Consider the following 12,424-nt stretch of genomic DNA (forward strand, 5'->3'; position numbering starts at 1 on the left):
CCCTTGCTTAGCTCCAGAAAATTATTTTAGACTAGCCAACCTAGCTCTGCCACAGCTTGTACCTTGATTAACATGCAGCAAATTCCAGACCCTCAGATGCAGGACTCCTCCTGGAGGACCAAACCCAGGATTTAGGACCCTGAGCTCAGGTCAGTACTCATAATGCCACAGGATACCGGATGCCCCCTTCCAATATCGACTCTTTAGTGAGGGAGAGGTTAATGCTCACAATGCCACAAGACAGATGGATGCCCCCTTTCAACTTCCCCCAGACCAGGTTCTTGGGTGAAAATCCCTTGCTTAGCTCCAGAAAATTATTTTAGACTAGCCAACCTAGCTCTGCCACAGCTTGTACCTTGATTAACATGCAGCAAATTCCAGACCCTCAGATGCAGGACTCCTCCTGGAGGACCAAACCCAGGATTTAGGACCCTGAGCTCAGGTCAGTACTCATAATGCGACAGGATACCGGATGCCCCCTTCCAATATCGCCTCTTTAGTGAGGGAGAGGTTAATGCTCACAATGCCACAAGACAGATGGATGCCCCCTTTCAACTGCCCCCAGACCAGGTTCTTGGGTGAAAATCCCTTGCTTAGCTCCAGAAAATTATTTTAGACTAGCCAACCTAGCTCTGCCACAGCTTGTACCTTGATTAACATGCAGCAAATTCCAGACCCTCAGATGCAGGACTCCTCCTGGAGGACCAAACCCAGGATTTAGGATCCTGAGCTCAGGTCAGTACTCATAATGCCACAGGATACCGGATGCCCCCTTCCAATATCGACTCTTTAGTGAGGGAGAGGTTAATGCTCACAATGCCACAAGACAGATGGATGCCCCCTTTCAACTTCCCCCAGACCAGGTTCTTGGGTGAAAATCCCTTGCTTAGCTCCAGAAAATTATTTTAGACTAGCCAACCTAGCTCTGCCACAGCTTGTACCTTGATTAACATGCAGCAAATTCCAGACCCTCAGATGCAGGACTCCTCCTGGAGGACCAAACCCAGGATTTAGGACCCTGAGCTCAGGTCAGTACTCATAATGCCACAGGATACCGGATGCCCCCTTCCAATATCGCCTCTTTAGTGAGGGAGAGGTTAATGCTCACAATGCCACAAGACAGATGGATGCCCCCTTTCAACTGCCCCCAGACCAGGTTCTTGGGTGAAAATCCCTTGCTTAGCTCCAGAAAATTATTTTAGACTAGCCAACCTAGCTCTGCCACAGCTTGTACCTTGATTAACATGCAGCAAATTCCAGACCCTCAAATTCAGGACTCCTCCTGGAGGACCAAACCCAGGATTTAGGACCCTGAGCTCAGGTCAGTACTCATAATGCCACAGGATACCGGATGCCCCCTTCCAATATCACCTCTTTAGTGAGGGAGAGGTTAATGCTCACAATGCCACAAGACAGATTGATGCCCCCTTCCAACTTCCCCCAGACCAGGTTCTTGGGTGAAAATCCCTTGCTTAGCTCCAGAAAATTATTTTAGACTAGTCAACCCAGCTCTGCCACAGCTTGTACCTTGATTAACATGCAGCAAATTCCAGACCCTCAGATTCGGGACTCCTCCTGGAGGACCAGGCCCAGGATTTAGACCCAGGGCTTAGAACAGGGCTGCTCCAGGCCTCCAGACTCCAGTTGTTCTTCAGCCACCCACTGGGCACACCTCCCCAGGGATTGACTGAAGACCCATAAATATTCAGACTGCTCACTTGCCTTTCCAGCCCTCTAGGGTTCTAGAATCCTCTAGAACAGGGGAGTCAAACTGGTGGCCCTCCAGCTGTTGCGAAACAACACGTCCCATCATGCCTCTGCCTTTGGGAGTCATGCTTGTAACTGTCAATCTTGCAATGCCTCATGGGACTTGTAGTTTGGCAACAGCTGGAGGGCCGCCAGTTTGACACCTGTGCTTCTAGAATGCAGGGGAAAACATTCAAACCAGCAGACTGTGAAGCAAAGAACAGTCCAAAGCAATCAACAACTCCACTTTAGACAACATTAGAGTTTGAGCTCCACTGATTACAGAGGAGCCCAAAAGAACTAAATTTGCCAAACAACCTAGCAACCTAACTTGGGGAGGGGGGGGGGGGTGATAAAATCGTATCTCCATCCCCTTCATCAGGATTTGAACAAACCAGCTGCCATAAAAAAAAACTTGTATTTGGACTTGAGTATTACCATATGGGGCTTCAATTATTACTCACAATTAACACATCATACAGTATATTTATATATATTTATAATTCTTTTTGTAGACACAATGTTTTTGCATAGACTGCCATTTGTATTTCAAATATGTAACAGTTTTTGTCTTATTTTACAGCCACGATCCTTGGACACACAGGTGAGTCTTTATTTTAGATCTTTCATTCAATCAATCAATCAATCAATCGATTTTGCTAAATTATTGAAATGGAGAAACATAAAGAGGATTCTAGTAGCTACATACATACTGTATCTCAATGCACCCTTTCAACACTGAAAATACTGCATACTCCTGATCGTGTGGATATGATGTTTGTACATCATGATTCTAGAACACTGATCGCTGTACGGGACCTCTGTGTGAGGTCCTGATCATGTGATCACTGATTGGCCAATCACTTCTGACATCATTGCTTACTACGTGTGAAATCTGTGAATGATCACAGAGGTCACATGGTACAAGGCTATTCACAACAGCCTTGTACCATGTGACAAGCTTTTTAAAAATGATAATTTTTGGTTATAAACTAATTTGGGTTATTTGTTTTTACTAAAAAGATAACTGAATAAATTTTGTCCAAGATTTATGAAGAAAGATTATTTATTTTCAAAATTTTATAAGAAAAACACTTTTTTTGTTCCAAATTTTTGGACTTTTTCATTTATAAAAAATCCCAGTAGTGAATAAATACCACCAAAATAAAGTTTTATCTATCTCAAAAAAATGCTAAAAAATTCAAATGGGTGTTGCATGATCGCGCAATTGCCGTTCAAAGTGTGATAGCGCTGAAAGCTGAAAATTGGCCTGGGCAGGAAGGGGGTAAAAGTGTCCGGGCTGGAAGTGGTTAACTTTGTTGCCCTTTTCTGGACTCTCTCCAGTTACAGCACATCTTTCCTGAGAACTGGTGACCAGACCTCATACCACTACAGACCAGTCAGAGTATACACTATTTATCACCATCCTCTGTACGGCCCCTGTAACCAATTTTCTATCCATGTACAAACCCTGTGGTTCATGCCTACAGTCCTCAGTTTGTAAATTAAGCATTTATGGGGACTGTGTCGAATGCTTTTACAAAATCTGGATACACCACATCCACAGGCCTTCCCTTATCTAGATGGCAGCTTCCCTTCTCATAGAATGTTAACAGATTGGTTTGGCAAGAATGACCTTTCGTAAAGCCATGCTGATTAATACTAATGATAGTATTTTCCTCAGCAAAATCTTGGATGTAGTCCCTTATCATACCCTCCAATAGTTTACATACTATTGATGTTAGACTCACTGGCCTGTAGTTTCTAGGAACATATCTCTGGCCTTTTTTATATATTGGTACCACGTTGACCCTTTGCCAATCCACTGGTACCATTCCTGTCAGTATGCTGTCTGATCACTGCGAATCCCGCATCGCATCAGTGTGAACCTAGACTCAAGTGACTACCATTCAAGGGACCCTTCTATTCTGCATTATAGCAGAATACTACAAAACTACATTTTATTGTGTGCAGTTAACTTGGCATAAGTTGCAATTCCATTTGAATCCTCTTCAGGATTGGCAGTCAGCCCTGTGGTAACCTTCACCCCAAATGTGAGGAAGATCTTCACAGTAGAGTCTATGAGAATGACGTGTGATGTGGGGTCTACTGCAAGCGGAGAGCTGACCTACGTCTGGTACAAAGATGGTAACTGGGTGTTTGACGGAAAAATCTATACCATTACATCTGCAAAGATTGTGCATAGCGGGGACTACAGCTGCTGGGCCAATAGAGAAGGAAGTGACACTGTCAGACTGGATGTCGTTGCTGGTTAGTTGGAAATGTACAATTTAATGTGTTCTTTGTCCATGCCTGACCCTCTTAGGGTCTACTGTATATCAACAGGTTCTTTTTCCATAATCAGTGCAAGGCAGCCAGGCCCACAGCAACAGTCCATCCACAATGGCTCAATAAACAGTCTAGAGGTGTCTTGCCTTAGCACAAATAAAGAGGCTTTAATTACAAGATCCCAGTAACAGTCAGAGTTGTAGCCTCCAGTCTGGAAAAGAGGTGATGTCTAGGGATAAGCAGTCTAACTGGAGGAAAGTTCAAAACTAACCTCAGAAAGTACTATTGTACTGAAAGAGAAGCTGATGCTTGGAATAAACTTCCAGCAGAGGAAGTGAGCCAGTCAACAGTAAATAGCTTCCAACATGCTTGGTACAAGCATAGATCTATACTCTAGACCAGTGGTTTCCAAACTGTGGCCTGGGGGTGGGGGGGCAGACGTGGCCCTTTGCTTGCCTTCATCTGGCCCTTGGGGCACTATTTCAACAATGGGGCATAATTCCTCCCACTGACATCAATGATGGGGCAAAATTCTTCCCAATGACACAAATGATGGAGCACAATTCCTCCCAATGACACAAAAAATGGAGCCCACTAAAACCATTGATGGGGCACAATTCCTCTTAATGACACCAATGATGGGGCACAATTCCTCTTAATGACACCAATGATGGGGCACAATTCCTCCCACTGACAGCAAAAATGGGGCATTGTTTTTTTCCCACTGATAGGATCTTTTCTGCTTCCAATTGGTACAGTTCAGCCCCCCTAAAGTCTGAGGGACAGTAAACTAGCCCTCTGTTTTTAAAGTTTGGAGACCCTTGCCTGCTCTAGACAAAAAAGTTGATGAAAAAAAGGAAAAAAAAACCAAAAAAACCCAAAAATAAAAAAATTTATAAATTGGGTGGACTCGATGGACCACTCGGTCTTTTTCTGCCATCACTTTTCTGTGTTTCTATGTAATTGATAAAGGGAACATGGGGGTGCAGGGCACAAAGCATCTGTTGTATGCCTATACTCAGTGCCGGGCCAAGACTTTCCAGTCCCCCCTCCCATGATTAGGTTGTCCCCGATTGTCTTCTGCAACTGGGATCTATGATATTAGCACTACAGCACTGCCTGTTTGAGAGCCGCAAGATAAAACAAAATAAAAATTGTTGAGCGTCTAGCTGGCACCCCGAAATGCAGACCACACCCTCACAAGCATGCCACTGGTGCAGTCAATGGACCGCACCATCAGAGACATCATTGCTCCTCTGTTCATGCTCCTCCTGTCAGGTAAGGCAGCCTCTAGGCAGCAGGGTGGGTCAGTAAAAGATGGAAGAGGTGAAGGCAGGCTCTCAGTCTGGTTGAAGGTGCTCTGCAGGCTGCTTCCCCGCACAACACACTGCACCCGGGGCACCTGCCCCTGCTGCCCCTCCTAGTCCCAGCTCTGCCCATACTACAAATGTACCTCATTGTAGAAGCAATACTATGTCCTGTAACCATCATTTGATCATGTGATGTGACTATGTGTTCCAGACCTGGTGATCCTGCAGGTTCCGCTCTATGTTCATGAAGGAGATGATCTGACTCTGAGATGCCACCATCGTTCTCGGTACATGGAAAAATATACAATGTTCTACAAGGAAGATTCTGTCATTCCAAACCAGGGATATATATCTACATTACATCTAGGAATAGTAAACTTGATGAACAGCGGGAGATACAAATGTTTAAAGGAAATAACTCTCCATACAGATGTAATGTTCACAGATGAAGCTTTTATCTCCATACAAAGTAAGTCATAGGATCTTTACATATCTAAGCTTTAACATAGCTTTAGGGGTTTATTAAACCTTTGGCTACCAGTTTACATTTGTGCCCACTTTTAAATGCACATTCTAGTCCTGAAGATGAGTTAAGCACCCAAACATTTTATATTTTCTGAAAGCAGAGACCCTGGGGAAAAAAATGGTAGTAGTTCCAATTTTTTTTATTTATGTCAAACGATGTTACTGCAATGTTTAATCGAACCCATATTTTGACTAGAGTGATGAAAGGTGAATTTTAGTGCACACAAACACACAATATTATCCAATTTTTGTGAAAAATATAAAAATGGGGTTGCATCGAGTAAATAGACACCAAACATGCCAAGCCTTAAGAATTCACTCCTGAAATGGTGACAAACTTTGGTATCTAAAATTGTCCAAAGGCAATGCTTAAGGCTCCATGCACACTAGTGGGTTTTTTTTAAGCTCAAAAAACTCTGGGAAAAAGCGCTGGTAATAGTGTTTTTAGTAGCATTATAGTAGCGTTTTAGTAGCGTTCAGCATTAAAAATTCACCGGAATGCACTGGAGTGCACCAAAAACGCACTGGAACGCACATGTCCATATTTGAATTGAAGAAAAAGAGAGGGAAAACATTAATTGAAATGTATAAAAAAAAGCACTGGAACACGTCAAAAACACATAAAAAAAAGCACCGGAATGCACCAAAAACGCGTTAAAAATGCACATGCAAAAACACATCTGTAACGCATCTGGACTGCATTTCTATAGTTTGAACCGGCCTTTAGGAGGCATCAAGGGCCTATTAGAGCTTTACATATGTCACCTCTGGACCCCATTGTCCCATTGAAGCTGATCAAGAACAGATAGTGATTGATCAGCTTTTTCCTTGGCCACAGTGGCCAAGGAATTATAAAAAAAAAGACACCCATGCTTCAAAAACCTCAATCAGAAAAATAAAATGAACACATGTAAATATAGAAAATATGTATAGGCAGTATGTATAAAAATATCCAGCTGCAGCTCACCAAATGTATTTAAATACCTCTAAAAACTAAAGAAAAAAGAGAACTGCGCCATCTAATAAATACTAATGAAATACTATGTGTCAAAATATGAATAAAGTGTCCAATCTGTGCCCACTCACCGGATTTAGTTGACCCCTTGTAAGAAGGTCTATCGGTGCTCTTAATGTAACATTCTTCTCCTCCAGAAAAGATCACCCCCAAGAGGCACAAAACCAGACCTCCACAGGCGTATTCAATCACATATGTTTAAAGTCACGGGAGACACAGACCAATAAAAGTTTTGTGCATCGTCATTATTAAAAACTGTTCAAAATAAAATAAAAGGCACTCGCAATAGCAAGGTGACCATCCTGGCACCCAGAATAAATAGCTCACCGAGAATCAGGAACTGCGGCTGCTCCGCTCACCCTGGAGCCAGTGTGTGTTCCACCGAGCAGAAATGACATTACTGGAAGTCCCGCCTGTGTTTCATTACTGACCGAACGTCTTCTGGAATCCCTCCAGGGTGAGTGGGGTGGCAGTTTCCTATCGACACACCTTGAGGTATTTCAAAGAATTTATTAGGCCACTTGTAGCCTGAAAGAAGAGAGAATTAATAAGTGCATTTGTACAATCAGTAAAATGTTAAACACCTGCAGTATTCTGACTAACAGTAATTAGCAAAACCGATCTGCATTCAGCTAACAGCATATAAATACAGTCCTAACTTTCTATATGAGTCCCAGTTTAATCCTACTGGCCAGTGATTGAAGGAAAAAAAATATTGGCCGCCAAAGTTGGGGCCCTTGAAAAAAGTACAAGCAGACAAGAGATTAACTTGTATGATGTTTGTCTCCTACCAGACCCAGGACCCCCCTTCTGGGTCTCCGAGCACATGGTCTGGTACAGTTCAAGTCCTCAGAGAGGGATAGGACTTGCTGTGATAGGGCGTGTTATTTAAATCTTCCTGAGACAGTCTCTCCTTTCCTCCCTCACAAGCGTTAGAAGTGCTTTCTACTACAGTCTGATCTTGCCAGGCATCAAATTTATTATTATTATACAGTATTTATATAGCGCCAAATGGTTTGCTCAGCGCTGTACATCAGCGAGGGGGACAGAACATGAGACAATACAATAACAATACAATACACGAGGGGTTAGAGGGCCCTGCTCCTTGGAGCTTACAATCTAGGAGGGAGGGGATAGTGGTACAGGTGGAAGTGGCTGTGGGGGATGGAGTGGTGGGAGGAGTGGAGGAGATCGATTGTTAGGTGAGGGTGGGGTAGGCTTCCCTGAAGAGATGGGTTTTCAGGGTGCGCCTAAAGGTGAGGAGGATAGGTGACAGTCTGATGGATTGAGGTAGTGAGTTCCAGAGGATGGGGGAAGTCCTGGAGAAGTCCTGCAGTCGGGCGTGGGAGGAGGAGACCAGGGAGCTAGAAAGTAGGAGGTCTTGTGAGGAGCGAAGAGCACGGGTTGGGCAGTATTTGGGTATCAGGTCGGTGAGGTAGTTTGGGGCAGTGTTATGAATGGCTTTGTATGTCAGTGTTAGTATTTTGAATTTAATGCGTTGGGCAATCGGGAGCCAGTGGAGGGAGTGACAGAGGGGGGTGGCAGATACAGAGCAGTTGGTAAGGCGGATGAGTCTGGCCGCTGAGTGCAGGATAGACTGAAGCGGGGATAGTCTGTGATGAGGTAGGCCGGTGAGAAGGGAGTTGCAGTTGTCCAGACATGAGATAATAAGGGAGTGAACGAGTAGTTTAGTAGTGTCTGGGGTTAGGAACGGACGTATTTTGGAGATGTTGCGGAGGTGGAGCCTGCATAAATTTGCCAACGATTGGACATGGGGTTGGAAGGACAGGTTTGAGTCTAGAGTGACACCTAGGACTTTGGCTTGTGGGGTGGGACTGATGGTGGCGTTGTTGGTCGTGATGGAGAGGATGTGGGGGGGGCGCGGGCTGGGGGGAAAATTAGGAGCTCGGTTTTGGAAATGTTCAATTTGAGGAAATGGAGCGATATCCAGTCTGATATGTCGTTCAGTAGGTGGGCGATAGGGGGTGGAGACTGAAGGGGTGAGGCGGAGGTGGAGAGGTAAATTTGCGTGTCATCGGCATAGAGGTGATAGTTGAAGCCATGGGAATGTATCAGTTTGCCGAGGGAGGAGGTGTAGATGGAGAAGAGAAGGGGCCCGAGGACAGAGCCTTGGGGGACCTCAACAGAGAGGGGGAGAAAGGGGGAGGTGGTAGCGTTATAGGTAACGCTGAAGGAGCGTTGGGATAGATAGGAGGAGAGCCAGGAGAGAGCGGAGTCTCTGATGCCAAGGGGGTGTAGTTTATTAAGGAGGAGGGGTGTCAGGGCAGGAGCTGTGGAACGGACAGGCAGGCCTAGAGGCAGGGTCACGCACTGACTGACGACAACCACCACCCACAGACCGGAGTCCCTCAGGGCACGGAGTCTAAATCCCAGGCTGCCTTTCACCAGGGCCCCTGATGGTGGGGATGGACTTGACGCAGCCAGGAACCAGGTCGTGGCCCCCAAAACACCCCAGCTGCAGTAATGGCAGCCGCCAATGGCGTGTAGCTGGTAGGAATCAGATCAGACAATAGCATAGTCGGGCAGGACGGGTCGACAACAACGGGACCAACGGTACAGAACAGTGGACAAGAATCACAGGTCACAGGCCGGGTTCAGCAACGGGAGGTCAGATCAAAGGAAAATGCAGAGAATGGTCTAGTCACAAGCCGAGTCAGATTCCAGGAGAGTCATGAGAGTATACACAGAGCTGTTGCAACACTAACACACAAAACACAAATGCAAAGGGCATGTGCGGACAACAGACTTATATGTAATCAACCACACCCCTCTGGCTGATGGACCTCAGAGGCCTGAAGGCATAAAAGACTCCCACCATGCTCTTTGCAGAAACCCAAGATGGATGCCAGCACATGGAGCAGCACAACCTCTGGGAAAAGGTAGGACCTTGACAAGGTAGTGGTCAACTGTGTCGAAGGCCGCAGAAAGGTCGAGGAGTAGGAGGACTGAGTAGTGGCCATTAGCTTTGGTGGTTAGCAGGTCATTAGTGATTTTGAGGAGGGCGGTTTCAGTGGAGTGTAGGGGATGGAAGCCAGACTGTAGGGGATCGAGGAGGTTGTTGTCAGTGAGGTGGGAGCTTAGGCGATTGTAGACTAAGCGCTCAAGGAGCTTGGATGTAAATGGCAGCAGGGAGATGGGTCTAAGGTTGTTCAGGTCGGTGGGGTCCAGGGAGGGTTTTTCGAGTATGGGGGTGATGTGCGTGTGCTTTAGGGGGAGGGGAATGCACCAGTAGAGAGGGAGAGATTGAAGATGTGGGTGAGGGAGCATAGGATGGAGGAGGAGGGTGACCAGAGGAGTTGTGTGGGGACTGGGTCAAGGGGGCAAGTGGTGAGGCGGGCTTTTGAGAAGACCTTAGTGACCTCCTCAGTGGTAGCAAGGCTGAAGGAGCGGAGTTTTGGGAAGGTTATAGTGTGCGGGGTGTTAGGTGTGGTGGGGGGCAGGGCAGTCGCGAGGTCAGAGGAGGGGGGAGTTGATGGGGTTATGGTGGGAGGGAGGCTAGGTGGGGAGGTAGATTGAGCATTGGTGATGTCCTTACGGATTGCGTCGATCTTATTTTAGAAGTGATTGGCAATCTCGTGGGCGGTGAGTGAGGTACTGGGTGGAGGTGGGGGGGGGGGGAGAGAGTAGGGAGTTGAAAGTGGAGAAGAGCCGGCGAGGACAGGTGGAGACGGTGCTGATGAGGGTAACAAAGTAGGCTTGTTTGGCGGCGTGGAGGAAGGAAATGTAGGTGAAGAATGCGGATTTGTAGAGGGAGAACGCTCAAGGGGATCTGGTTTTTGTGCCAGATCGCTCCAGTGCGCGATTGCGACGTTTAAGATTTTTAGTGTGGTCGTTCTGCCAGGGTTGAAGCGGTCGGGGTCTAATGCTACGTGTGTTAGGGGTGCTAAGGAGTCTAAGGCAGAGAGAGGGGCCAGGTTCAGGTTGCAGAGGTTACGGCTGGTGATGGTTTGACGTTTGGGGGGGGGGGTGTTAGAGGTCGGGGAGACAGAGAACGTAATGAGGTTGTGGTCAGAGAGAGGGAAAGGGGTGTTAGTGAGGTCGTGGAGGGTGCAGAGATGAGAGAAAACGAGGTCCAGGGTGTTCCCCGTCGGTGTGGGAGGAGGACTGTGTGCACTGTGTGAGTGCAAAGGAAGAAGTTAAGTGGAGGAGTTGGGATGTAGCCAGGTTGTTGACATTGATAGGGATATTGAAGTCTCCAAGGATGATGGTGGGTAGCTCACACCTCACACCCTCCCAGAGAGAAGGTTCTCTATCTCTTTGCTTCTCTGAGTTCTCACCCATCAGCTATGACAGGGATTCATTCAGCTAAGAGCAGTCCAGTCTTTTTCCCCACACATCTGCTTGCTTCAAGACAGTCCTCTCCTTTTACCTCATCAGCCTACCAGCCCCCCCCTTCTTGCTCTCTTACATCAACCAATCATCCTCCTCTAGGAACAAATCAGACCCAGCCAAGATGGCTTCCCCCTGCACTTGAAACACACACTAGATCAGCATTAAAAAGTGGTCTCCATAAAGAGGGCTGCAGCACTTCTGCATTAATGAACATTCAGTTTAACCCTGTCCACACTGCAGAAGGATAATACAGCAGTAACAAAGGAAGATGTTCTGCAGCAGTTATCAGCTACAGTCCAGGGTGCAGTCAGTTTACAAGGCTGTTCTGCCACGAACATAATCCGTACTTCCCTGACAGTGAAAATAAATAAAACAGGGCAAGGAGGAAGGCAATAAGTTGAAAGTATTGCACTTGCATCAGCCCATTTTGTACGGTGTGATGTGAATTCTGCACTCATCAAAACAAAAAGATACATTACTATTACAGATTGTCTATGTGATTACTTTTTAGAGGTATTTGAAATCCCAAAGATAAAAGAAATCCCGGATCCAGTGGTAGAAGGTGATGCGATGACCCTGACATGTGACACCAGTCTCAGCCCTCTCAGACCGTGGACAGAACTGAAATTTGCTTTTTACAAAGATAGACGGAATGTCCAAGAATTCACTTTGTATAATCAGTATGGAGTTCAGTCTGCTCAGGTGAAGGACTCTGGGAAATATTCCTGTGAAGTGACAACTGCAACCAACAATGTAAAGAAGAGGAGTCAGGAGATATTGGTCAAGATAAATGGTGAGTCAGTCACAGGACCAACCAAGGGATTGCGGAACATTTTATAACAGGTTTGTGAGGATTAACATTTAATAACAAATGAATGACCATAATTTCACTCCAAACTTTCAATGATGCCCAGGCTGAACTGCAATAGTCCCTAAACACAATAGATGCACAAACGTCTTGGTATGTAGCACCCCTCACCCCCTACAATCCGTTAGGGACCCCCAAGTGGCTCAGGGGGCTGACATTTAATTTAAACATTATGTGGGCCCTAAGGTACCACTAAATACCAAGGAGCACAATGTCAAATGCACAGTGCCTGAGTTGGACCCCTGACCAGCACATCCTACCTGGCATCAACAAATCAAACTGTTCAAAACATTTCATTAAGCATCTGGTGTGATCGGG

The 12,424-nt window shown here is 46.0% G+C and overlaps 1 protein-coding gene across 1 annotated transcript in view; it reads left to right on the plus strand.

The window, feature by feature from the left end:
* LOC149441776 (Fc receptor-like protein 2) overlaps positions 1-12,424 on the plus strand; it is a 90,447-nt gene that overhangs the window by 70,735 nt on the left and 7,288 nt on the right. The window contains exon 10 of the mRNA XM_089656903.1: positions 11,750-12,031. Coding sequence (XP_089513029.1) covers positions 11,750-12,031 — 282 coding nt within the window. The remainder of the gene's footprint in view (positions 1-11,749; positions 12,032-12,424) is intronic.

The sequence above is a fragment of the Staurois parvus genome, unplaced genomic scaffold (assembly GCF_062004578.1).
Source record: "Staurois parvus isolate SC_StPar_1 unplaced genomic scaffold, SC_StPar_1.0 ptg000948l, whole genome shotgun sequence".
Taxonomy (NCBI): Eukaryota; Metazoa; Chordata; class Amphibia; order Anura; family Ranidae; genus Staurois; species Staurois parvus.